General features: G+C 44.0%; 1 protein-coding gene across 1 annotated transcript; it reads left to right on the top strand.

Annotated features, from left to right (window-relative positions):
- The first annotated feature begins 836 nt into the window (after positions 1-836).
- SDF2L1 (stromal cell derived factor 2 like 1) lies at positions 837-6,336 on the top strand. The gene is made up of 3 exons (XM_084820220.1): positions 837-1,077; positions 4,489-4,685; positions 5,752-6,336. Exons 1-3 carry the CDS (start codon positions 855-857, stop codon positions 6,028-6,030), a joined length of 699 nt encoding a protein of 232 aa, XP_084676346.1. The 5' UTR covers positions 837-854; the 3' UTR covers positions 6,031-6,336.
- Positions 6,337-27,931: the final 21,595 nt, after the last annotated feature.

Genomic DNA, 27,931 nt, shown 5'->3' with positions numbered 1-27,931 from the left:
AAATATAAATAAATATAATAAATAAATACATATTTATTCATATTTCTTATTCACCCAACTGGCAAATGTTCTCGGAGCAGTTTACAATCATAACACCAGACACCACCACGATAGCCAATAAATAAATAAATAAATAAATAAATATAAAACAAATATAAATGCGTTCATTTTAAATGCATAACTAAACAAACATAAATATAAATAAATATAAGTAAAAAAAATAAATTTAAATGTGTGTGTTTTACATGAGTAACTAAACAAGCATAAATATAAATACATATAAATTTATTTATTTTATGTATTATTAAATTTATAAATGTATATAAATTTATAAATATATAAATATTATTAAATTTATAAATATATATATTTATAAATTAAATCAATCAATGCCTGCATTATTATTATTATTATTATTATTTAAAAAATTAAGTAGATTGACAGCCCCACGTGGGCAGGCGGGGCTCGAACCCGCGGCTCCCCCATCGACAACATCGCTCCGTCGGATGGGCCTGTCGGTCTCGCGGCGCTTCCTCCCCCCGCCCCTCGCTCTTAGGCCCCGCCCCGCCCCGCCAACTCCTCCCTATCGCTTCGTCCTTTCCCGTTTCCCTTCGGCCCCTCCCCTTTCTCCGGAGGGAGGGAGGGAGGGCGCGTGCCGCCACGCCGCCACATCCCATTGGCCGCTTGGATGGGCACCGCGGGCCAATGAGCTCCTCCTTCGTCGCCTTCACGGCCTGGGCGGCAGGATAGGGGTGCGCGTGGGCGGCGCTGGCAGCCGCTGATTGGCCCGTGCCGAGCGCCGGCGGCGGAAACGGCTTCTGAGGGGAGAGTGGGTCGCAGTGAGGGGGCGCGAGATGCGGCGGCCGGGCGCGGGCGGCGGCGGCGGCGGCCGTGTCCCGCTCTCGGCGTCGCCTCGCCGGGTCCCGTCGCTGCCGCTGCTGCCGCTCCTCCTCCTGTGCGGCTGGTGCCCGGCGAGCGACGCCGCGGCGGGCGCTGTCACTTGCGGCTCGGTGCTGAAGCTGCTCAACACCCGGCATAACGTGCGGCTCCACTCGCACGAGGTCAAGTACGGATCCGGTGAGGAGGCGGCGGGGGGCCGCGGGGACGGGCAGGAGCCGGGCGGCCGAGGGGAAACGACGTCGCCGTCGGCCTGAGGGGGAAGCCGGCCGGATCAGGCCCGAGCCCCGTCTGTCTGTCTGTCTGTCTATCCATTATCTATCTGTCTGTCTATCCATCCATCCATCCTATTGATTGATTGATTGCATTTATACCCCGCCTTTTTTCCTCTTGCAAGGAACCCAGGGCGGCGTACATAACCCTCCTCCTCTCCATTTTATCCTCACAACAACAACCCTGCGAGGTGGGCTGGGCTGAGAGTCTGTGACCGGCCCAAAGTCACCCGGTGAGCTTCCACGGCCGAGTGGGGGCTAGAACCCGGATCTCCCGGCTCCCAGCCCAACACTCTGGTCCCCACGGGGGCCCAGCCAGAAGCCTCTGAGGGAAGCTCACCGGCAGGCCGGCCAAGAAAGTGGTTGGTTGTGTGCGTGCGACCCCCGCCCCCGAAGCAGTGGGCGCTGGCGGCTCCGGTTTTTGTGGGGCAGTGAACCCATTCTGGGTTTCAGCCCGAACCAGCCAGAACTCCAAAGGAGCTATGCAAGGTGCTGAAGCCGATCCCTAAAATAGCTTCCGCCCCTTGGATCGCTCCTTTAGAGTTCTGGCAGGTTGTGACCGAAGCCCAGAATGGATGCTCTGGAAGCCCCGCCGAAATTTATTTATTTATTTATTTATTGCATTTATACCCCGCCTTTTTTCCTCTTACAAGGAACCCAAGGCGGCTTACGTTATCATCCACCTCTCCATTTTATCCTCACAACAGCAACCCTGTGAGGTGGGTTGGGCTGAGAGTGTGTGACTGGCCCAAAGTCACCCAGTGAGCTTCCATGGCCGAGTGGGGACTAGAACCCGGATCTCCCAGCTCCTAGTCCAACACTCTTGCCACTACACCACACTGGCTCGGAGCCACCTGCCTGCACTGCCCCGCAGTCCTCAGAGAGAGAGAGAGACAAGGTGCTTCCAGGTTCGTTAGTTTATTTATTTTTATTTATCCAATTTATAACCTGCCTATATACAAATACGCCAGGTGGTGTACAAGGTTAAAAACAATTTAACAAAAAAGACCCAATGATAATAACGGCACAGCATAAAAACAATGTATAAAAGCCAACAAAGAGGAACACGAGTTCTAAAGAGGGAAGGATAATAGAGTCTTTAGTTCCTGCATAAAATGCTTCAAATCTTTATCTATGTAAAATATTTCTTGGCCACCTTTCAGGGCAGAAGCCCTCCCAAGGCAGCATGCAGCAATAAAACACATAAAGCCAGTATAATATTAAGAGCAATAAAAACAGTAAGGCTGCAATAAAAACAGCAATAAAGACAAAGATGAGGTTTTTATCCTGCCATCATGCTGCCTTGTTCCCTGAGTTTTACAGTGGGGTCCAGACATTGTTGTCTTCCACTTGTAACCTTCCTGTGTTTTCCCACCACTGAGCCTTCAATCTTTTTTTCTTGCCGCAGAAAATCTCTTAAGGGAAAAAAGGTGGAATTGATGTACAGTCCCTTCTGACTGGTAGCACTACGAGACCACCATCTGGAAGCACCCCCATGTGGTGTAGTGGCGATAGTGTTGGACTGGGACTTGGGAGACCTGGGTTCAAGTCCTCCCTCCACTATTAAGCTCCCTGGGTGACTTCAGGCCAGTTGCTGACTGTCGGCCTAACCTACCTCACAGGGTTGTTGTGCGGATAAAATGGAGAGGTGGAGGACCATGTAAGCCACTTCGGTTGCTTGCAAGAGGGAAAAGGGTGTAACAAGCAAACAAAATAAAAATAGTGAGTGACCAGAGACCAAAGCTTTGAAGGTCTGCCAGCTGTCTGGGGGGTGGGGGAGGAAGGGAGGGACACTGCTCGGTAAAGCGGAGAAGCTTGGGGATGGCAAGAGGAAAAACGGTTTGATGATGAGAGTGTAGTCGGTAACATCCCAAACTCAGGGAATTGCTTTTGGCAGCAAAAAGCCAGTGTGGTGTAGTGGTTAGAGTGTTGGATTGGGACTGGGGAGACCTGGGTTCTAGTGCTCACTTGGCCATGAAGTTCACTGGATGATTTTTGGCCAGTCAATGAATCTCAGCCTGACTTACCTCACAGGGTTATGAGGTTGAAATGCAGAGGAGGAGGAGGATCATGTATTCTGCCTTGGGCTGTAATAAATTAACGTAGACAGCTTCTGAACAGGGCAGTACCATTCTTAGCAGTTATGGTTAAGAGCTGGTATTTATTAATGATATTTACGTATTGCTTATATTAATAACAATTCCTAAGCTATATTCAGAATGATACAGTATAAGATCATAATTAAAAACTTTGTATTATTACTATAGACAGGAAACAAGGTTACCTTCCTCGGAAATATGTTTTCAGTAGGTGCCAAACCCCCAGAAGGGTTGGCACCTGTCTAATTTGTACTGGTAAGGATTCCCGAGTGGCCAGTGTTATCTAATCCTATATAAAGAGCATAAAAAAGATCTGCTGGATCAGACCTGAGGGCCTAACTAGGCTAACATCCTGTTTTCCACAGTGGCCCCAAGTTATCCTCGCGTGTCCTTTCTCCCCTGCCCCTCCCCCACGCAATGTAGACCACCTCTGATCATGGGGGCTATGGTAGGAACCATGAGTTTATCTAAACCTTTATCAGTACATAAGAGGAACCCTGCTGGATCAGACTTGAGACTCCATCTAGTCTAGCATCCTTTTTCCAACAGTGGCTCCATGGATGTCATCAGCAGTATCCATCCTCTTTTGTTTGCACATGCACACAAACATTTGTGCCCAGCATCTGCTATTCAACTGCTTCTGTATTATTTATTTATTTATATTTTTAAAATTTATTTCCTGTGTTCTTAACAAAGCCTCAAGATGGTGAACAACATTAAATATAAAAACAAACAAACACTCTGTACATGTAGCTGTCATGGTTAATTGCTGTTGATGGACCAATGAAGCTTAGAAAAATTAATTAGACATATTATTTGTATCCTGCTGTATTGCCTGAGGGCACTCAAGTTGCTTAAACAGTTTAAAATAAACAGAATAATCAAAAAAGGGGAATTAGAAACAGGAGCAGGTAAAATCCAAATCCAAAATAGCAGGTTAAAAGCCAAGTACAGCATGATGACAAAAAATCAAAAACAAAATTTGCAAACCAAAGGCACAATGCAACAAAAAAACAGTTTCCAAGAAGTGTCTAAATACTAAAAGAGAAGGGACCCAACAGGTCTCCAAGGAGAGAGGGAATTTCTCTTGGCAAAGCAAGGAGTGTTCTCAAAAAAGAAAGCAAGTAAAATAGCTTCCCTTGGCCCAGTTTCAAGGCAAGCTTTCCTTCCTATTCCTGTATCTGCCTGCAATGATAATATAGTGATTATTTTGTTACTAGGAAGTGGTCAGCAGTCAGTGACTGGAGTTGAAGTGTCAGATGATGCTAACAGCTACTGGAGGATCAGAGGCAAAACTGATGGGTCCTGCCAGCGAGGGGTGCCAGTAAAGTGTGGGCAAGCAGTACGCCTTACCCATGTTAATACAGGGAAAAATCTGCACACCCACCATTTCCCATCACCACTCTCCAATAATCAGGTAAAACCAAAGTTTGTCCTTCACACTTTGTATTTTAGTTATTTCAGGTGCCTCTAAGCAAATGTAGAAAAATGTAACTTTAGTTGACTATATTGAATTAGAGGTTTGCAAAGAGAAGACATGAAATATCTGTATGTTTACATCAAAATATAACTTGTGCTTTTTAATATGCAATTTACAGTTTTTAATCATACAGATGTACAGTGCGGTTCTGTGCATGTTTACTCAGAAATCCCACAAGGCCTTACCCCGTAGCGTAGTGAGTGCGTTGAGGGTTGCACCCTAAATTACATTACACATTCTTTTTCTCAATTGAGACCTGTCTATTTTTGACACTCCTCGTTTGGAAAATTATTTGAAAAATCCTTTTTGACTACTCAAAAATTGTTACTGTGATGGAAGTTGCATCCATATAGTCATGCAAATGGTAACATATCCCTAATCCACACTGTATAAAGGGTTGGTTCATAGATGTAGAACAGAAAGCAACTTTGTTCTGTTCTGTGGTGAACCTCTTCCATTGCAGTTGCTGTTGACATTAATTATTGCCCTGGAATATGTAATATGCAGGGCAAGAAGTAAATGCGAGTGACAGACAACTCTCGTTCTGTGGTAAGAATCCTCCATGATAGTAGCATATGTGATATGTTGAATGATAGTATAACTTCGTAATACTATAGTATAACTTATACTATATAGTGCTTTAGATTGTTCAAAGTGCTTCATAGGTATTCCACAGTAATAGATGAAGACTTGTAATATTGTCCCTCAGTATTATTTCCCCAAGTTACAGATACTGGGCTGAGGGAGAGTGGCTTGTTTCAGGCTACCTAGTAGGTCCAGGGCTTATTCCCAGTGCCTGTCTGTTGCTGTAACTTTTGGTTTCTGGCATTTAGATTCTTTAAAAAGGGAAAAGTTAGTTCTAGTAAATCTTATGATGATCTCAAAGCAAATACATGATCTCTTTTATCATATTTCACTTGATATTGCCATTCTCCTGGCTTGATGTTTCTATAAATGCATATCTTTAAAGAAGTTTCTTCTTCCCCCACTCTGGCTTTAACAGGAAGTAAGCGCATTTGGTGATGAAGGAGAAGGAGATGACTTAGATGTGTGGACAGTGCAGTGCAATGGGAAACACTGGGACCGGGACGATGCAGTACGGTTCAAGCACATAGGAACAGATGCGTTCCTTTCAGTAACTGGCGAACAGTATGGTCACCCAATCAGGGGCCAACGGGAAGTCCACGGCATGCATTCTCCTAATCATCACAACTACTGGAAGGCAATGGAAGGTGTTTTCATTAAACCCAGCGTGGACTCTACAAAACATGATGAGCTTTGAATGTGTGAAGGAATTCTTATGTAGAATCTCTCCACCAAGGTGTATGAGCCCTTCTGTAAATACCATCCTGAATCGCCAGCATCTTAAAGGCATTGGAATACTCTTGGAGGGCAATGTTTTTATGGGTAACTGCACTCCTGGTGAATTTAGAGTAACAAGAAGTTAAATTGGTTGTTTGTGTTCTATCTATTTTCAGAAGCCATTTCTTATCTGATTCGTCTCTTCTGATTTCCCTTAACTAAGAAAAAATGGTGAATTGCTGTGTAAACAATCTAATCCAAAATGCAATAAAACTTACATTTTGTAGTTCTTTGTAATCCTTTAAGAAAACTCATGAAAAATGTGTGTCTTCAAACCTTGTTTTTAGTGAAAGGCGGGGAGGTCTGTATTGTAAGCGGAGAAAATCTGAGGCTTTTCAAAGAAAACACCAAAAATACCTGCAGTTCAGACCTATTGGTTTTAATGCCTGCTATGCATAATTATTTGCTTTTAATGTTTGTCTGTATCCCATGGGCAAGATGTAGGTTAAGTATTTTGGACAAAAGATTTTTTTAAAAGTAGTTACTTTTGAGTAGTGAGGGGGAGGTTTGCTACATTCTAAGCTGCTGCAGAAAAATAAGCATGATCTCATAATGTTCATTAAATACACTTCTTTGTACCGCTTGGGGGAGTCTGACTTAGCACCTACTACTTTTTTCCTTTTGTACACTTGCGTTAAAATATTGTGCTAGGTAAAGGAAAGATATGCCTATTCTGTTAGCACGTACACATCATGGGGCCCTGTGGATTCCTCATTCCCAAAGTCCCAAATGGAGCTTGGTTTAATATTTCTGTATATCATTAAAAGCTGGGACCTGACATTCCATCATGCTCTAGAATGACCAAGAAACAAAAACAGGTATGATTATTGATGGGGGAGGTCACTAGGGGCGGGAGCTAGGTTATCCTCCACCCCAGTGTTGTCCCTTTTATATGTGAGCTGAGTCACTTGGCTGCAGCGCTGTGTTGATGGATGCAAAGCCAGTCAGCATTGTCTCACAGAGTAGACTGGCTGTGGTGCTGTGTCGTGCGTTTGACTTCCATGGGGCAATAGAAGCTCTGAGTGGACTGCTCATGTAAGAGTCTGGATGGATGCTGAAGTAAGCCCAGTTTGGATAGGGTAGCAAGCAGCAAGATCCTGGAGGCATTCCTGAGAGTCAGAACCTCACTTCCAGAGAGTTCTGGATGAGTGTGACAGACTGCATAGGTTGCTGGGCATCTGCACTTCACCAGATGTTGCTGAGTAAGATGGAAGTAGCATAAGGCCGCCACCTATGAGGCTAGGAATGCTGATGGCATGGCACGCCAGGTCTCCTGTCCAATGAGGAAAAGCAGTTGGGAATGAGAATGCTTGTGTTCCTACATCAGAAGGCAGAGCTTAAAATTATCTGATACCAAGAGATGAGGTGTATCCCCATCCTGGATTTTCCCTGTCTCAGAGAGCAGGACTGGTGTTTGATAATACCAGTAACCGCTCTAAAGGTTTCTGAAAGGATGCTCAATTCACCCTTCACTACCGTAGTCATAAAAGGAGACTGAAGAATTCTTACCTCCAGGCACCACCAACAGGGCTTTTGGCTACAAAGGGCTTCAGACAGCCAGACTGACAAACTCTCAGCCCCAAAGTTCTGCTAAACTAGATAGGCTGATGGAGGGCTTCCAGCTGGAAAAGTCAGCTTGCTGAGCTGGCAAGCCCACAGCCCAGCCAGGGAAGGACCACTTTGGTGTGGTGAGGGGAAAGGAATCACGATCTCCCCTATAGCAAGAGGTCTGACACCAGGTGTCAAGGAGCAACAGAAGGGTAAGTCCTAACAGGCTGCTAGCATCTATAGGGAGAGTACTATGGTACAGTACATGCTTTGTACGTAGAGGGTCCCAGGTTCAATCCCTGGCCTCGCCAGTTAAAAAGGATCAGGTATGAAGCGAAGGGGAAGACCTGTGCCTGAGACCCTGGAGAGCCACTGCCCATCACAATAGTAGACAACACTGGATTAGATGGACAAATAGACCCGGTATAAAGCAGCTTTCTACATGACCACTCAAGTTAGCCTTTTGTACCTTTCATGGGAAGTGGGAGTATTATAAGGCTAGACTTGAGGCTTGTTCGAAAGATACGTTCCTTTTTTCCTCAGGTTATGCTGCTTTAACATGGATGTCTCCATGACAGAGCACTAATTGTACGCAATTAGTCAATCAATTGAAATGTCTTTAATCAGCTGATAGCCATACTACATCCCTATTGTTACAATTTAAGGTAAATTGTACTGAAATGCGAGGTTTCCCCTCATCTTTTATATGAATTCCCAATAATTTCAATTTACCTTTAACTTCAGTTTTTATCTTGAAATAAGATTCTACTGTTCTAATGCCTGGAACACCTGTGACTCTTAAGTGGTTCTGTAATGATAGAATAATATTTGCATACACTGATACTTCATTTGGCTCATCTTCTGCCAGGACTTCCTGTTGTGCATTTGAACTTTTAGAAATTGCAAGAAATTGATCTTGAGGAAATTTGTTGCTAAAGCAAATAAATATTGGCAAAAGGGGACACCCCTGCCTAATACCCAGTGATTACTGAAATTCTTCTGACAATTTCAAACTCACTACCAGCCTAGCTGTGAGTTGGGAATAAATTAACTTTATCCAAACATCAAAATTAGTTCCTAAACCAAAGCATCAAGAACTGTAGGGCTGCAATCCTACACACAATTACTTGTGAGTAAGCCATAATGAACACAGGGGGGCTTGCAGCTGAGTGAAAATGTATAGGATTGGCTGCACAAAGATACATCCATTCAACCTGACCAGAAGTCTTGGCTTGAATTGAAAAAATATATCGTTGAGGTACCTTAAATTACAGGAGGGTGGGTTTCCGTTGAATGTTAGGAGAAACCTTGATGGTAAGGCCAGTTCAACAATGGAACCAATTACCTAGAGTAGGGGGATGCAACATGGATGGAGAGAGAGAAAAAGCATATCTATGTGTGGGGAGCCAGGGTGAGAGGGAAAAAGAATAGGGGGGAATAAGTCGGCTAGCAGAGGGGTGGGGGAGAGAAAAAAGTTTGCCTTCTGTGAAATAGGTTTCTCTTGGTGCTGAAAAGTGTGGATTCAAAGGAGTTGCTTAGTGCGGTCAGACCTCTCCTCGGCCTTCTACTCAGTGATCCAACAGAGCACGTGCAAAGCAGTTGGAGCTGTGTACACAAAAGGCAACTGAATCCATGAGGTCCAGAAAAGGCCTCAAGGTGCCACCAGTTTAATGGATGGGATCAACAGATTTTGTGTACTAGATCGTAAAGGAGCGCAGAGGAACTTATGGGAGAAGACACACCCTCAGTTGGCTAAGAAACCATGTCAAAATTTTATTGCCTCTACTTTTTAACTTAAAAAAATCCCATAGAAAATAGATATGACAATAAATGTGTTTCATCATCTCTATTAAGGATGTTGGTCTATAATAAAGACTCTATATGAATCCATTTCAGCAAGATCTTTCCCTTCCTCACCAATTAAAACTGTCTTGGATTCCTTTCAAGATACGGGATACTTTTGTACAATAAAGAAATTTTGAACAGCTTAGCCATGATTTAAGTTACACAAATCTCGATGGTATCCTATCTAGCTAGCTGTGGGCTTGTTTTTCTTAATTTGCTCAGTCACTTGATGTAATGGGAATATTTGATCTGTCCTTATCCTTTAATGATACTTTAAGTAAAGTATCCAGAAAGAACTAAATATCATCCAATCCAAGTCCTCCTGTCTTGTATAACAATAATCCTCCCCAAACTCCTACTTAATCCCTTCAGATGTTTTTACTAAATTCCCATCTTTAGATTTAAAAGGGTGAGGGTGGGGTAATATTTCTCTTTTTCGTTTCTTAGCAATTTGAGAGATCAGAGGTTTTCTAGATTTACTACCATTTCCAAAATATCTCTGCCTATAATGCAATGCACATAATTTCGCTGATCATTGTACATTTAAAAACAATCATAAAGAGATGTGTTAGGTGTTCTGAGGTGTGTGTGTGTGTGTGTGATTTTTTCTTAAAATTCATTTTTTTCCAAATCAGGCCTCAGAAAAAAAGTAATCATACCCCCCCCCCCGTACTTTGTGTTTTATCTTGGGCCTTAACATCTCCATTTTGGTTGGTGCACACCAGCTATGCCGTTTCTTGAAAAAAAGTGACCTCACCAGTTATACATGTTCTGGTCACCTCGAGGTTAGATTATAGTAAATACATTATATGTTGTGCTGCCTTTGAAAATCATTCGGAAACTTCAGCCGATCCAAAATACAGTGGTGAGGTTACCAAGTGGGACTCTGTACAATGAACATATTGTGTCTGTGTTACAAGTGTTATCCTAGGTTTCAGTTTGTTTCTAAGCACAATTTAAAGCAGTGGTGTTGATCTGATGATGATGATATTATCCATTCAGTCGTGTCCGACTTTTGGCGATTCTATGGATCATCTCTCTCCACATATCCCGATCTTGTCCTATTTCTTTGGGCTGTTCCATGCTCTGGTTGGTATCAATTTTGATGGTATCTAGCCATCTTGTTCTTTGGCGGCCAGGTTTCCTTTTTCCGCTAACCAATCCGAGCATAATTGCTTTTTCTAGTGAGTTCCTCCATATAACATGGCCAAAATAAGTCAATCGCAATTTCATGATTTTTCCATCCAATGACATGTCTGGGTTTATACGTTCCAGTACTCACTTATTTGTTACCTTAGCTGTCCAAGGAATGCGCAGGAGCCTTCTCCAACACCACAGCTCAAATACATCAATTCTCTTTCTGTCTTGTTTCTTCATTGTCCAGCTTTCGCATCCATAAGTAACTATGGGAAACATGGTGGTACAAACTAATCTCCATTTAGTTGTCAAGCTGATGTCCTTGTTTTGCCATATTTGGTTCATGCTCATCATTGTTGTGCGACCCATCACAATTCGACGTTTTATTTCTGGGCTGCATTCACTGCTATGATTGATCTGCGATCCTAAGAAAATAAATTCTTCTACACATTCAAACTCTTCACCATCGACTACTATGCTGATATTTCTGTTCTTCGCAGTGGACATGAGCTTGGTCTTTTTGATGTTTAAGGAGAGACCAAACTTCTCACTCTCTTCTTTGATTTTCTTGATCATATATTCCAGACCTTCTTTGGTTTCTGAGAGGAGAGTTGTGTCATCAGCATAATGATCATAATGGTGTTGATCTATAAAGCCCTAAACAACTTGAGCATTGGCCATCTGAAGGATGCCTTCTCCCATACAAACTTGCCGGTCTTAGATCAACACTGGAAAGCATTCTGCAGGTGTCCTCACAACTCCAGAAGTAAAGCAATGATGGATTGGGACTTTTCAATGAAGGCCGCCTCTCCAGCGATGCTTGCTTGGCACCAACACCATTTTCCTAGGATTTCAGTGAAGAATATTATTTTCTCCAGGACCTAAAGAGACAAAGGGGTGCCCTGCCCATGTTTGGCTGTGGCCCTGCCCAGTGCCACCATGAGCCCCCTGACACATTACCTCTGAGGGGCAATGCCACAGTGGCCAATTTTGAAGTGCAGGCGCTCATCATGACAGTCCGCAAAAGCCTGCCTCAAGGAAAGGCCCAAAATGCAAGCAGCTGTAGATCCATATCAACAAACCATTCTAGCAGCTTTCATCTCCACCAGGAGCAGGTCTTCAGTAAAGCTGGTGGGTCTTAATTGTCCATTCAGGACCAGGTCACCCCAAAATACTTTGCAGTATAACAGAGATAGCTCATAACCATATATTGTTGCTGAGAAAATTCATCCACCCACAGCTAATGTGGAAATTGCAGCTAAGCTAAAAGAGAACAGGGAAGTCTGAGTGGCAGATGACGTCAGCATCCCTGCTAATCAAAAAGTGCCAGCACTGGACCCCTGCAAGCTCCTCTGCACCCCTGCTGAAATAAGGTTCCCCATCCCTTATCTAACAGGTACTTCGTTCAATACAAAATTCTGTTCTCCTAGGGCCCGATTTGTTTTGTTCGTAATTACGATAACAACTGGCAAAACACAGACCTACAGCTGGGAGCCAACAGATAGAAGGAAAAGAGATCAGCAAAAAAAGACGTTTGCAAAACATGAGGACAAATGGGACCTTCACAAAATGTTGTAGAACGGAGCCGTGGCCTTTTCTAGGAGAATTCATTCCATTTCTGCCCACCCCTGCCAGAATGAGTTTGCTATTAATATAATTGATATTTGAGGGAGCACCTCTCCCTATATGTGCCTGCCCAAGGACTGAGATCTGTTGGCGGGGCCCTCCTCTGCGTCCCATCGGTGCAAGACATACACTATGGTGGGACATGGGAGAGGGCCTTCTCTGCTGTGGCACCCCCTTGGAGGCCCGATTGGCACAGACACTGGTGTCATTTCAGCACCAAGTAAAAACATGGATTTTTACCAAAGACTTTGAGGGCTAAGTGCATTCCCTAAAGTAGCACACTGTTTTAACTGCTTTCTTTTAGATGCTAATTGTTATTAGCTTGTTTAATGGTTTCATAGGTTTTTAGCTGTTTAAATTATTTATTGTTTTATACTGTTTAACTTGATTTTATCTGTATGCTGATCTTAATGATATAGGGCAGGATACAAATGTTATAAAATGAATGAATGAATGAATGTGCAGAACCTCAGGTATGGGGTCTGAATCTGGCCACCTGACTACGCCCCCTTCCCCCCGATCACCGATCATTTGGTGGTTTCCCTGAGTTTGTGCTGTTTTCCTCCTTTCTAAATGGTTGAAATGCCCCTTTTTTTTTTTACTAACAGTGAAAGTGTTAAGCTAAAGTATGCTGACATTTTGGCCCTGTGCACCACTGGAATGCAGCCCCCGAGAGCTTCTCTGAAATTCGTCCCCTTGGCTGAAAGAGGTTTAACACCCCTGGTATACAGGATTGTTCCTACACTGCTTTCTGTTGCACCTCCTCTGGCAATTATCCGTGCTTTCACTGGCGCACTCTTTCCCCTCTTCCAATCATCCTCATTGGTGATGGAGTCATCGTCCGCTAGTATATTTTCGCCTCCAGCCACCCATTCAAAAGGAGTTTTTAAACATCTAAATGCTCCCTGGCCTGCAATGATACTGACTTGGCGCCGTTTCTGGCCATGTTACCTCAGCGGAAACGGCTCCTCTCCTTCAGCAATGAAATCAACAGCTGCAGCCACAGATGGGAGCACGTTCAACAGCTGGACTGCAGAGCTCTTTACAACAGCCGCGGCATCTTGCTTGGTGTCTGGTTTACTGGGCTGGCGTGTTTGCTGAGGGTTTTTTTCAGTCAGGTTCCTTGCTGGCAGCTGCAGAATTAGCCAGCAAGCTCTATCAGGTGTAAAGGCTTCCACAGTTCCCTGTCTGATGCTCTTATAAAATGCTTGACTACATTTGTTCTTTCCTAGAGCATGAAATATGATGGCTAAGTGGGGATTTTTTCTTCATTAGTTTAAATTATTATATCACCTTTTTAAGCCATAGGTGGGGAATATGTGGCCCTCCAGATGCTGTTGGACTGCAACTTCCATCAGCCCTAGTCAGCATAGCCAATGGTGAGGGAGGATGGGATTTGCAGCCCAACATCTGGAGGGCCATGGATTCCCCATCCCTGTTTTAAGCCATTCCCCAAGGACCTAACAATGTAAACAATCCAACTCCACACAGACAGAATTCCACCACTGTAGATGTTCTGGAAACCTCACATGTCCTATATCATAGAATAGTAGGGTTGGAAGGGGTCTATGAGACCATCAAGTCCAACCCCAGAAAAAAAACCCCTTTCTAACAAGGAAGTAGGGGCTTCACTACACAAGGCTTTTATTGTGCACTCGTGATTAGTCACTCACAGTTTTTTTCAGGTCCTTTACACGATGTCATCAACCTCCAGGTTCCCTCCTGTGCTTTCTGGCCATTATAGCAGCTTTATTCTCAATGGGGAAAATGCGATAAGAGATTTTATAGCACTTTGACGCACGATACGTTTCTGGTGAATTTCCAGAATCCCACTGCATTGCACCTATACCACAGCACCATCTAGTGGCTGTATAAGGAAACATATAGAACTTGCCCAGAAAGAAAACCCCCAGAAAAAAAACATGTGTAAAGGAGCCGATCTTAATCCTGCAAGGAATCCAGAGGCAGAAAGCCCGGTAAGGGTGTGGGATTTTAACCTCACGTAGAGAAGCCCTACTTTTCCCCTCTACCAGGCAACATTTGAAACCATGTTATTACAACATCAAGTTGTGAATTTCCCAGTGGTATGGTATGGGGTTTGGGAAAAACCCACAACATGATCATGGCACCTGTTAAACTGATTCCAAACATAATGGCAGAGAGAGAACAGAACAAGACTGCTTTCGCCAGCACTAGCGTCAGCTGTGTTATGCACATAGCATTGTTTCAGCCATACAGGGTTACACAGAAACCAAGTCGCTACTAGATTTTATAGTTTTACAATTTGTCTTGCAATTTGAGAGGCTAATCCAGTTATGTCTGCAACACTCCTCTTGCATTCCAGCTCAAGATTCTTATAAACAGCAGACTTGTGGGGCAACTACCCTACTTCCAATTTTTTGTCTCCCCCTTCCCCAGTTTTCTTTTTCAACATCCTGCCCAATTAAGAGTCCTGGAGGACTTGGAAGCTTGCTCACTCTTTTTTATATATATTTTACTTGGTGGACCTAATATTGTCTTGATTTTGCAGATTTGGACCAAATGGAGTGGCACGAATGAATAGAAACTACTGAGAGTTTTTACTTCTACAACCCTTCCCTCTCTGTTAGAGCTCCAATGTTGGTAGAGGCAAGAGAGGGCAGGCGGGACAGGGGCCAATCGACGGGAAAGCATAAGGGCATCTCTACACCAGCCTAAAATCCTGCATTTAAAACGGGACTTTCTGCTTCCATTTTAAATGCAGGATCACGACTCCCTTTTTCACCCACTTCTTTCCCCCCTTCCCCCTGTATCTGAGTCTTCCATTTATCTTTCATCGATCTCGCTCCTCTTCTTGCCGCTTCTGCTCTTTTCTCAGAGGAAACTGAAGCGGAACACTGGGGTGATTTGATAGCTCATTATCTGCGATCTATTTACAAATGGAAGAAAGGGCATTTAGTGCAGGAGATGCCTTGAATGATCACGGCGTCATGTGAAGAGCCCACAAACCTCCGTGAAGGAGCAATCTCAATTGCTGAATAAAAGCTCACTGTGAAGGAGCCCTAAACCTACAGGCTCGTATCCAATGTTAGTCCTACATAGAGTAGACCCATTGAAATGTATGAGACTTAAGTTAGCCATGCCTGACTTAAGTCTCATTTATTTCAGTAGGTCTACCCTATGTAGGCCTAACATTGGATACTACTCATTGAATCCAGTTTTCTCCTTCTTCTTCGTGGTCTCTATGCATCATACGTATGGGCTCTGTGCCTGCACAAAGCCTCAATTTGGGAAACTTCTGTAGCTGGGGAGTTTGGGTGGGAACCCTCCCCAATTTGGGAACCTCCCCAATTTGGGAACCTCCCCAATTTTCCCAACATGTCCCCGGAGTTGCAAGGAGTGTATGCTAGCCCTGAAAAACCCACTCTTCCATCCCTTTCTCCCTGGTGGTGTGAAATCAGCAGGTCTTTGGAATAAGGTGGTTCCTTCACTTTCAGATCTCCCCCCCACACACACACACACGTAGGATTGCTTTGCCTGTTGATTAACTAGGCAGCATATTTAAAAAAAAATGTTAATCATTTTTAATATATGTGCTTAGTAAAACTGAAGGTGACATATAACAGGCACCATCTGAAAAAAGGGTATTTTTTTTCTTCTAAAGTATTGTTTTAATCATGTACAAATGTGTGCAGATTGCATATTAATGAAATTAATTTTAAATGGATTCGTTGACGAAGAGTTCTTTAATCCAGTGAAACAAAATGCAGTTGGCAAGGCTTTCTTTTGCAAATCTCCCCGAGTTTTTCCGTTTGTATCTTTTATCACAGATCTGGGTTGTGTTGGGAGATCTGGATTGCCTTGTGCTCATCATGGATGAATGCAACTGAAGTGGTTCCATACACACAATGTGTTGGGTGTAAACGATTGTGTGAACTCTGCCTGCTGTCCAGGAATCCAGCCTTTGGTTCACAACGTAAACTATGGGCAAGTTCCAGGATGTCAGACCAGGCTCCTGCGCCATGGAAGGCAGGGCAAGACAAAGGGAGAGGGGAGAAAAGTGAGGGCAATTTGTTGCTAAACCAGAGTGGGTCCCCTCATTCACTGGTGTTTAGCTGTGGAATTGAGACCCACTACTTAGTTTGACTATAGCTTTTCCCACCAGGAACACTACCACCATACAAAGAGAAAGATATAGATAGTTGTTGTTCAGTCGTGTCCGACTCTTCGTGACCCCATGGAGCATAGCACGCCAGGCCCTCCTGTCCTCCGCTCTCTCCCGGAGCGTGCTCAAGTCCATATTCATTGCATCGGTGATGCTATCTAGCCATCTCATCCTCTGCCATCCTCTTCTCCTTTTGCTTTCAGTCTTTCCCAGCATCAGGGTCTTTTCCAGGGAGTTTTCTCTTCGCATTTGGTGGCCAAAATATTTGAGCTTCAGCTTCAGTATCTGTCCTTCCAACAGATAGATTAGATGATAGATAGATAGATAGATAGATAGATAGATAGATAGATGAGAGCAACTCTGACCTGAAAGCGTTTATAGGAGTCAGGAAGTATTACCTGACCCTCTCTGACCTACCGGTGCAAGGAGATTTCCTTGACTGATGTAGTGATGGCCACTAATTTGGACAACTTTAAAAGTGGGTTAGACAAATTTATGGAGGATAAGATTATCAATGGCTACTAGTCCTGATGTTTTATTTATTGATTTATTTCATTTCTATACCGCCCAATAGCCGAAGCTCTCTGGGAGGTTCACAAACATAAATATGTTCACATGTTTATATGCTACCTCCGGTATCAGAGGCACTATGCCTCTGTTCACCCGTTGCTGGGGAACATGGGCAGGAGGGTGCTGTTGCACTCATGACCTGCTTGTGGGCTTCCCATGGGCAGCTGGTTGGCCACTGTGTCAACAGAATGCTGGACTAGATGGACCCTTGGTCTGATCCAGCAGGGCTTGCACGTTCTTAGTTTCTCTGCTACAAGCCTAGTGAGTTGCTTTGTTTTTTAACTTGATCCACCATACTCCATGCTGTGCACACCTCTGCTGCTCAACCCATGTGCTGTGAACCTTGAGCGATTTCTACTTTTTAAGTCACAAACAAGAGGAAGCCCCTCCTCCATTCACTATACACATCTATTACATAGGGATAGAATAGTGCACCATTATTGCCGAAACAACCTGCAGGAGTGTATCACATGTGGATTAAAATGTGGTTGGGAAACGCTTTTGGGCAATCAAGCACATGAACAATGGAAACTGCCTTATATTGAGTCAGAAGGTTGTCCCATCTAACCCACTATGATCTATTTCCTAGCCTTGCTGCCTTGAGATTCTTTCACTGGACATCCCAAGGATCAAACCTGGGGCCACGCAGAAGGCAAGTCTTCAAAGGAAACACCCCTCTCCCCGCATTTGTAATTCCAATGTAGAAAATTTACTTTTGATTTCAAATTGTCTCTCTTCTGCTTTATATACTACATTGGTAACTTTCACACATATGTACAAGGAGGGTCAAAGACAATTTCAACATAATGTGTGAAAAGAGCACACCGCAAATGATGCATTCTGGACCAATAGGTTTGGTTAGCCTTCTGAAAACTTCCTTAAAAGACACAGGTAATTTTCCTATAGCAACTTTTTTGTTTCTGAAGTTGGTGTGTAATGTGAATGCAAATTCCACTGGTGAGAACACACTTCTGAATGACAAATCTCTTTCTTTCTGTTTTGTTTCACATGAACACATAGTCACACTGATAGTCATATCAATACCTGGAAACCGATTATTTGATTATTACTGACCAAGCTTTGGGCTGAAGTTCCACACACTTCCTCTTGCAGCCGCTAGTTGGCGCTGTTCTATTTCCTTTATGCCTCGGCAGCGTGGGCACTTTGACATAATCGCCTGCCTCTGTGAACCATGAAAAGCTCACTTGTGTGTTATTATGTGCAGGGACATTCATGAAAACCTTGCAGATTTGGCAACACCCGTCTGCAGTTCAGCCAGCGCTTGCTTGGATCGCCTGCAAATTTATATTCAGGCAGGGTGGGACGGGCCTTGCCGCAGCATCTACACATCCTTTGCCTCTGCCAAAGGGATCGAGACTCCTGGAATACATCTGGCCGCCTTTCTCTCTCGTCACCTTGCGGCTGCCAAAATTGTAGCCAAACGCAGCTGTTAAAAAGCGAAGTTCAAAATGTTGGGAGCCAGCCTTCCAAATCACGCACCGGGCCTCTCTGATTTCCGCCTTTTCCTAGAACTGGGCCCAACCAAAACAAGAAGCCTGCAGCCAAAACCCCGGACTAGTCTGGTTTGCTGAAAAGTCATTTCATTTGAATCCTTTGCCAGAGCTTATACAGTAGGTGCACGAGGCTGTAATCTAGCGTACATTTACTTGGAAGGAAGCCCCCATGTAATTCAATGGGGCTTCTGAATAAATGTGCATAGGGACAGGCTGCAACAGGTTAGGGATTTCAGCCGAGTTGATTTTATTTATATACCCCCTTTTTTGCTATTGCGGCCCTCATAGGGGTTTCACAACAAATACAGCTACAACAGCACAACAATTAAGTTCCTTACAAAATAATAATGACAACAACAAATCATCAGTGAACAATTTCAAGGATCAATACAATACACATTACATGAGCTTTCCCCAACCTGGCGCCCTCCAGAAGTTCTGAACTACAACTTCCATCAGGCACATCCACTGATCAGGAATTATTCCTAGAAATGGGAAATTATTTGGCATTAGCTAATACTGTCTTCTGATTGATTTGAGCTCAGGGGCACCCTGGCACCCTGTGGTGGTTTTAATAGGGCAAACTACCTCTTCTTCATTTTTAAAATAGGCTGGGTCATGGGCGTCAAATCCTAAGCATCTTTACTCAGACGTAAATACTACTATGTTTGATGGACACAATCCCAAGTTACTACTGTTTTGGACTACACTCAGACTTCCCCCCACTTGGTGCCCTCCAGATGTTTTGGACTTCAACTCCCATCAGCCCCAGCAAGCATGGCCAATGGTCAGGAATCCTGGAAGTTGTAGTCCAAAACATCTGGAGGGCACCAGGTTGGGGAAGCCCTAGGACAACCAATAAATCTATATCCACAGCACTCAAAACAGTGAGACACAATTAAGAACATAAGAAGAGCCCTGCTGGATCAGACCAAGGGTCCATCTAGTCCAGCATTCTTTTCACACAGTGGCCAATCAGCTGCCCATGGGAAACCCACAAGCAGGGCATGAGCACAACAGCACCCTCCTACCCATGTTCCTCAGCAACTGGTGCGCATAGGCTCACTGCCGCTGGTACTGGATTAATTTACCTAATCCAGGAAAAACCACCAACAGAGCTTCACAGTGGCAAAAAATACAAGTAAGTTAAGTATATAACAGGTGCAGTAAGAACGTTCAAGTGCACAACTAAAAAAAGTTTGTTTGTTTAAAAAAACCAAACCAAACCCAGAACAATCTGATATTTTTAAAAAAGCAAACAGCAGCCAAATATAAAAAGCAATATTGATGTTAAAATGCATAAACTAAGCTCAATGACAAGATTACAAAAACGTTCCAGAGCCATCACATATTAATAATTGTACTGGGTGGGTGGGTGGGTAGGGGGGATATTGACAGGCTAATCCTATACATGCCTACTCAAAAGTAAGCCTCATTGAGTTCTATTGGATTTACTCCGAGGTAAGTATGTATAGGATTGCACCTTGGTCATGATACGCCTAAAGGCTTCTAGGCACTGCACAAAGATTACAAATAACAGTCAATCTTTAATTAGACACAATACCAACAAAAAAATGGATGGGAAGATAATTGGAAAACAAAGAATTTGTGGCACTAGTAATTCTTCATAATACACATTCCTAAAGGCAGTGGTGACTGATGAAGCCTGGATGGGAATAACATAATAAGGGCAAATGCACACTCCTGAAGCCTTGGATGGTGCAATTCAGAGGTGTAGTGGAACCAGGCCTTGCAGGGTTGAAACAACAGGATTTTTTTTTAGCAAAGTCAATGACATCATCTGCCCGCCCCCCCCCCCGCCCCGGGTTTCCCTGTTCCTTCTGAGCTGTGTGTGTATTTGTTTGTGTGTGTGTGTGTATACATACAATTCACACACACACACACACACACACACAGATCAACACAGTTGCCTGCATCTGGGGGCTCTCCTTGGGGTAACGTATATGGAGGCTGTCAGGATGAGTGCCTGCACTGAAAATTTACCACTACACCACTGATGCCATACAAGAAGGAGCAACAAAAATGCCACTGAAGGCAAATTTGTAAGATGTGAGGGAGGCCCCGCTCAGAGCACCGTATTTTGTAGCTTAAAGGTGTGTAGACATCAGGCTTTACATGTATCGGTAGCAAACCGTGGCTTAATTAACCCATAATTTCCCATGGCACGTGCTGGGCATGTTCCACAGCCTTTTTGAATATTCAATCCCCGATTGGGCCAATTGGGGGTTGCTATGTGACATCCAAAGCCAGACACTATAGGTTAATTGTGAGTTAAAAAACCCACAGTTAACCTACCATTAATAGTTAGGTTAACTGTGGGTTGTTTAACCCACGATTAACTTACAGTGTCCAGGTTCAGACATCACATGGTGTCGAATATTCAAAATGGTGGCAGAACACACCCGACACACGCAGCAGCAAATCATGAGTTAATTACCCCAGGATGTACCATTATGTGCGAACTGGTCTATTTGAACAGACTGCTGGACTAGGTAGGCCTGTGACCTGAACCTGCTTCTGGACTCTTCTTATGCTCTTCATTTCATTGGATGACCCTGAGTTCTAGTATGGAAGAGGGAGACAAACATTCTGTCTTGCCTCATTTCAGAGCTAGGTAAAAACATTTTAATTGTATTTGTTTCTCCTAGCTAGTCCTTTGACTACGAGGCCTCCCGTTTACTGACACGAGGGCCGGGGTCCTGCTGTCAGTGAGCTGTTAATTGTGCTAGATATCATTGGCTTCATAGCTTTCGACCAGTTGTGCTTCGCTTCTAACGCTGTAAACCGCTTTGTACATTAGATAATTAAAAAGCGGTATGCAAAACAGGGTAAATAAATGAAGTCTATTTGGGGAGAGACGCTGCACGGACAAACGTTGCTTTCCTCCTTTGTAACAGTTGGGCGATTTCCTGGCAAAGTGAGATGGAGAAATGGTACGTGCGAATATCTATATCTATAGTAATGCTAAAGGCTATATTTATCCCTACCAGAGTTAAATATAGTAGAAATTATTCAAGCTCTCAATCCACTGCAAAATATTTCTCCTCCCAGCACCCCACCCTTTGCAAGTCACACATTGTGGAAAAAGAGGACACGGGATTGCACAAAAATTCCATATGCTAATTTATATGTATAGGTGCAAATTTAGAAATAATGACTGACATCTAAGTAGAAATAACAGTTCATCTCACCATAGTAGGGTACTTGGACTGGACAGCCCTTCAAAAAGAGGACCCCTTCCAACAGAGGACTGTCCTCTGACAGGCCTTCAAACAGAGGACTGTCCTCTGTAAGGTAGGGCACCTGGCCACCCTACAGCCCAAGCCAATCGTGCACACTTCTTTCCCCCTTTGAGACACAACCAAATCGCCCAGGGGTCACCAACTTTTTTGGATCCGTGGGCACATTTGGGTATTTGAGAAACTTCTGTGGGCACCACCACAAAATGACTCACATAATGGCTGCCGTGGGGGGCTGGCTAGTAAAAAAAAGGGCATGGGGGGGAGAAATAGCGAGGCTTGAGGCTGGGAAGGAGAGGAAATGGAAAGAATTGCTTCCTGGCCCACCCAATCTTCCTCCGTCCACACAGACCTTTCCCCTTTGCTCTCTCTCTCTTCCCTCCAGCCTCTCACCTCACTATTTCTCTCCCCGAGTCCCTTTCCTCACTATTTCTCTCCCTTCCACTTCCTTAGCCTTCTTCTTTCTCTCCCTTCCTTCCCTCACTATTTCTCTCACCCGCCCACCACCTTTTTTCCCTTCACAGCTAGCCTCTAGCCTTGCTCTTTCTCTCCCCTCTACCCTTTTGGCATGCTTTCTCTTCTTGACCGCTGAACAGCTGATGGCAGGTTCTGGAAGAGGAAGGAGAACCTGGCACCCCAGCATTTTAAACAATTTTTTTGAAGGGGTCACTAGGCATTTAACGTACTGTGAAGTTGAGCCCTAATCAGAGAAATGGTGATGGGACTTGCGAACACAGGCAGCTGCCTTATGTGGAGCCAAACTATTGGTCCACCCAGCTCAGCATTGTCTATACTGATTGGCTGTGTTGTTGTTGTTGTTCAGTCGTTCAGTCATGTCCGACTCTTTGTGACCCCATGGACCATAGCACGCCAGGCCTTCCTGTCCTCCGCTCTCTCCCGGAGTGTGCTCAAGTCCATATTCATTGCATCGGTGATGCTATCTAGCCATCTCATCCTCTGCTGTCCCCTTCTCCTTTTGCCTTCAGTCTTTCCCAGCATCAGGGTCTTTTCCAGAGAGTTTTCTCTTCGCATTAGGTGGCCAAAATATTTGAGCTTCAGCTTCAGGATCTGTCCTTCCAATGAGCACTCAGGGTTGATTTCCTTTAGGATTGACTGATTCGACCTCCTAGCAGTCCAGGGGACTTGTAAGAGTCTTCTCCAGCACCACAGTTTGAAAGCATCAATTCTTCGGTGCTCAGCCTTCCTTATAGTCCAGCTCTCACAGCCATACATTACTACTGGGAAAACCATAGCTTTGATTAGACGGACCTTTGTTGGCAAGGTGATGTCTCTGCTTCTTACTATGCTGTCTAGGTTTGCCATAGCTTTCCTCCCAAGGAGCAAGCGTCTTTTAATTTCATGGCTACAGTCACCGTCTGCAGTGATCTTGGAGCCCAAGAAAGTCAAATCTGTCACTGCTTCCATTTCTTCCCCTTCTATATGCCAGGAAGTGATGGGGCCAGATGCCATGATCTTCGTTTTGTTAATGTTGAGTTTCAAACCAGCTTTTGCACTCTCCTCTTTCACCCTCAACAAGAGGCTCTTTAGATCCTCTTCACTTTCTGCCATTAGGGTGGTATCGTCTGCATATCGGAGGTTGTTGATAATTCTCCCGGCAATCTTAATTCCGAGCTGTGATTCATACAACCCAGCGTTTCTCATGATGTACTCTGCATATAAATTAAATAAGCAGGGTGACAATATGCAGCCTTGTCGTACTCCTTTCCCAATTTTGAACCACTCGGTTGTTCCATGTCTGGTTCTTACTGTTGCTTCTTGACCCTCGTACAGGTTTCTCAGGAGACTGATAAGGTGGTCTGGTACTCCCATCACTTTAAGAATTTGCCACAGTTTGGCTGTAGTTCTTCAGCATCTCAGACAGGGGTCTTTCCCAGTCCTACCTGGAGATATCAGGAATTGAAACTCACCTTGCCGACAAAGGTCCGTATAATCAAAGCTATGGTTTTCCCAGTAGCAACGTACGGCTGTGAGAGCTGGACTATAAGGAAGGCTGAGTGCCGAAGAATCAATGCTTTCGAACTGTGGTGCTGGAGGAGACTCTTACGAGTCCCCTGGACTGCAAGGAGGTCAAATCAGTCCATCCTAAAGGAAATCAACCCTGAGTGCTCATTGGAAGGACAGATACTGAAGCTGAAGCTCAAATATTTTGGCCACCTAATGTGAATAGAAAACTCCCTGGAAAAGACCCTGATACTGGGAAAGATTGAAGGCAAAAGGAGAAGGGGACGGCAGAGGATGAGATGGCTAGATAGCATCACCGATGCAATGAATATGGACTTGAGCACGCTCCGGGAGAGAGCGGAGGACAGGAAGGCCTGGCGTGCTATGGTCCATGGGGTCACGAAGAGTCGGACGTGACTTAACGACTGAACAACAACAACAATAGTATCGCAGGCCAAGTATGGCTACGGCTGCAATCCTGTGCCCATTTACTTGAGTGTAAGCCCTACTGAACTCAATGGGACCTCCTGTGAGTAGACATGTATAGGGTTCGGGTTGTATTTTATCCATATTTATTATTGGTAGCCACCTTGAGAAATTATATTATTATTATTATTATTATTATTATTATTATTATAGTGGAAAGGTGAGATATGAATGAAATAAAGAAATAAATTAATGGTGCAATCCTATGCATGTTTAGACTGAAAAAAGTCCTACAACACTCAGCATGCTGGCTGGGGCATGCTGGGAGTTGTAGGACTTTTTTTTCTCTCTTAACATGCACAGGATTGTGCCCTAACTCAGTCTTTTAGGAAGAATGCTTCACCAGCTCTCAGTACCAATGGAACATGCAGCCTGATTTCATTCTGGGCTGTAGCTGTTTTGGTTCAAACCTCTGCCTATGCTGAAACAACAACAAAGACATCCTATGGAATAAATGTGCCCACCATCAGAGGGCAGACTGAGTCCCGTTGCCATTAAACGAGCAGCAGGTGATCATAAGACACAAGGTCTTCTCTGTTGTGGCACCTAGATTATGGAATACCTCCCTCACTCCCAGGAGCCAATAATGGCTCCCTCTTTGCTTGCCTACTGATGGGCAGCCAAGACTCAACTTGCTTTATGCTGGAAACTTATTGTAGAAATTGAATTTCTTAAAATAAATGACAATAAAACTAAGATTCTGGTCTTTGAGAAAAGACTCGAAAGACATAAATGGTTCCTGGATCATCATTGTACTACATGATGTTCATCATACAAGTATTTCGGTATACATTTCTTAGAGGCTCTGTCCTGGAAGGCACATGAACAGACTATCATCTTGGCTGCTTCTAGATTGGCAGAAGCTTGTTATATCTTCTTCAAAACTAAGGGTACAGCTGGTGTACCCAGCATGAAAAATATATGAGCAGAAGATCTTAGCACAAATTTTGCATGGTGCAGCTGGGTAAAACAGGCTATCTGGAAGTGATACAACATAAATTTCAAAGGGGCATTCTAGCCCTTTCTCCTAGCACTCCAGTTGCTCTTCTTTGTGTTAAAGTGGGACTACCATCAATGTCTGTCGTAGTGAACAAAGCCATTTCCTTTTAACTGAAAAGATTGATTAACATGCCCGACCACCATTTGGCTAAACTTTGCTATCTAGAACAGACAAAAAGGGATGGTTGGACTTGTTGTTTTGAAAAACTGGCCCATTTTTCTCTTCCATTAGCTTCCTTTCATCAAAATGAGTCTAAGGTTAAAATTAGAGAGGGGTTACTCTCGCAGGTTGCTAATAAAGATGTTGGAGCCATTCAACAAACAGGATTTAGCAGGTGGTACAATCTTTACAAGGGTGAGCGGTCTTTCTCTAATTATCTTAATGCCTTGACTCGCTTGGAGCTAAGGAAGGCATTTACGGAATTACACTTCCGGACATTTATTTGTTTGTTTATTTATTTAATTTCTATACCGCCCAATAGTCGAAGGTCTCTGGGCGGTTCACAAAAATTAAAACCACAGAGTGCAACATAAAACAATATAAAATATAAAAGCTTAAAACCACAATATAACAATATAACCAGAATAAAACCTAGCAGCAAAGACTATGCCTTCTGCATATTTGGATGGGAGGTATATAAATGTTCCCATATTTCAATGCCTTTTATATGTGGGGCTCCACAAATAGATTATTTTATTATTTATTATATCTTTACTGTATATATAAATTGTCCGAGGAAAAAAAATCCTGTTCCTTTGCTGGGAGGAATGTCTGATAGAACTTTGGCTGAGCAGATGAGTATACTTTTAGGTACGGATCCTTATATAACTAATCATGTAGCCTTATTCGCAGCGGCTGCTAAAAAGTTACAACAAAGGTCCTGTTGCTGTAGTTCGAGCACATGATGAACCAATCTGAGTGGTTTGTTCAACCTTTTTCTTTCTGTGACTGTCTTTTTTTGTTGTTGTTGCGGAAAAATTGTAAGAACCTACGGTTATATGCAATATAATTAACTGAATGAAAAGAAAGACGCGGGGGGGGGGGAGATCCAAATTGTTTCATGCATCCACGGTTTCTGATTGCTTGAATTTTGATCTGCCAGTTCTACTGGTTTTCATGCAGTTATGTTAATATGATTTGTCAGGTGGAGTTTGCTTGCCGTTTTGAGGGTTTTATATAGAAAATCATATATAAATACCAGGGTTTAAAAAAGAATTAACTTTTGTGAAAGCCGCTTTGGAAATTGTTTTGGAAAGCAGGATATAAACAGGTGAAATATTAAACATACAAATAAGCAGAAGGGAAGCGAGGCAGAATGGTTTGTTTCTGTCCCATTCCCTCCTAATACCCTTCGAATGATCCCTTTTCCCCCCCAACAGAAGTTTGCTCTTGTGCTGTGTGTATAGAAGCTGTTCCCTCGATTTACCCCTCCCTGCCCAGAAAAAGGCCCTTGCACTGAATGCTTTGCAGCAGGCAGGCCTCTCTCTGAGTGCAGTTGGGGAACCCCCTCATCTTCTTTCCTCTGCTTTCCCTGTTGCAGCAAAGCATACAGTCACAGGGCTTTTAATTATGCCTGGGAAACCACTGAAATACCACTAGGGAGCATGAAAATCTTTGAGAACTAGCCAGATGACCCCTGAGATCCTTACCAACTTCTATGATTCCATAAGGCAGATTCCTAGAGACGGTTTCTGATGTGTCACAGAACGTCACAACACCCTGCTGACAATTGCAGCGGTGCTCAGTTGGTTGGTATCATTGGGCACCTGCCAAGGCCCACGCTTTGGCAAGGGTCCCCCAGGTCCTGTCTGTCCTGTCACTGCCTCTTCCCCCTGTCCTTCTAAGCACATGAGCAGCGACAGCGACAAGAAGAGAAACAGCCTGCACTCACCTTGCCCTCTCCCGCTGGGTGGACTGGGCCCAACAATTAGGAAACGGGCAGCGGCAACACAGCCGTGAAGAGGGGGTGCGGTCCACGCAGTGCATCAATTCCCAGGGACCCCCTTACCCGGAAAGGAAGAAGTAGCACTGTGCAGAAAATTTCTCCCACATTTTTTCCAACCAGTCTCATTTAACCCGACAGAAAAGGAATTTCTTTCGAAAAGAAATTCAATGGTGAAGAACATTTTGGAGAAATTCTAACGGGTTGGGTTTGGGTTGCTTGCTCTTACCTTACTTAAGAAGTAGCTGAGGAGTGTGCACAAGTGTCCTGTGTTTCATTGTACAATCATCTCTCTGGCAGCCTGTAGCCTCCTTGGCTTCCTGCACTTAAGTTAAAATTAATTGTTGCGAACTGCCCAGAAAACTTCAGCTACTGGGCGGTATAGAAATGTAATAAATAAATGAGTAAATAAATAAATCCCAGGGGAAGACATCATGGGGTAATTTCCTCCTAAAGGGCTTTCTCAGATCAGGAAGTGCAGGCAGCCTGGGAGGCTGCAGAGCAATGGAGAGATGTGTAACAGAAAGAAAACACACAAACAACACGCTTGGCCACCGTGCAGTGATTAGGGAAGCTCAAAATCACCCCCCCCCCAAATAAACTTTTCAACACCCCGAGAATGAGGCTTAGCAATGGAAGCCTCTTTTACTGGGGAAGAAAACGTTCCGGAAATTGGAAGACAGATTCTGGCCCAGCACTAGCTTGACCTCTTCCCTGCAGCTAGACACAACACTGACCCCCTCACGCCTGCATTGGGGTGGATGCAAAATGCGGGCCAGCCTGCCAA

The sequence above is a fragment of the Heloderma suspectum genome, chromosome 13 (assembly GCF_057233095.1).
Source record: "Heloderma suspectum isolate Gila_16-S chromosome 13, 16-S_ref, whole genome shotgun sequence".
NCBI classification, from domain to species: Eukaryota; Metazoa; Chordata; class Lepidosauria; order Squamata; family Helodermatidae; genus Heloderma; species Heloderma suspectum.
This window is presented reverse-complemented; position numbering and strand designations above follow the sequence as displayed.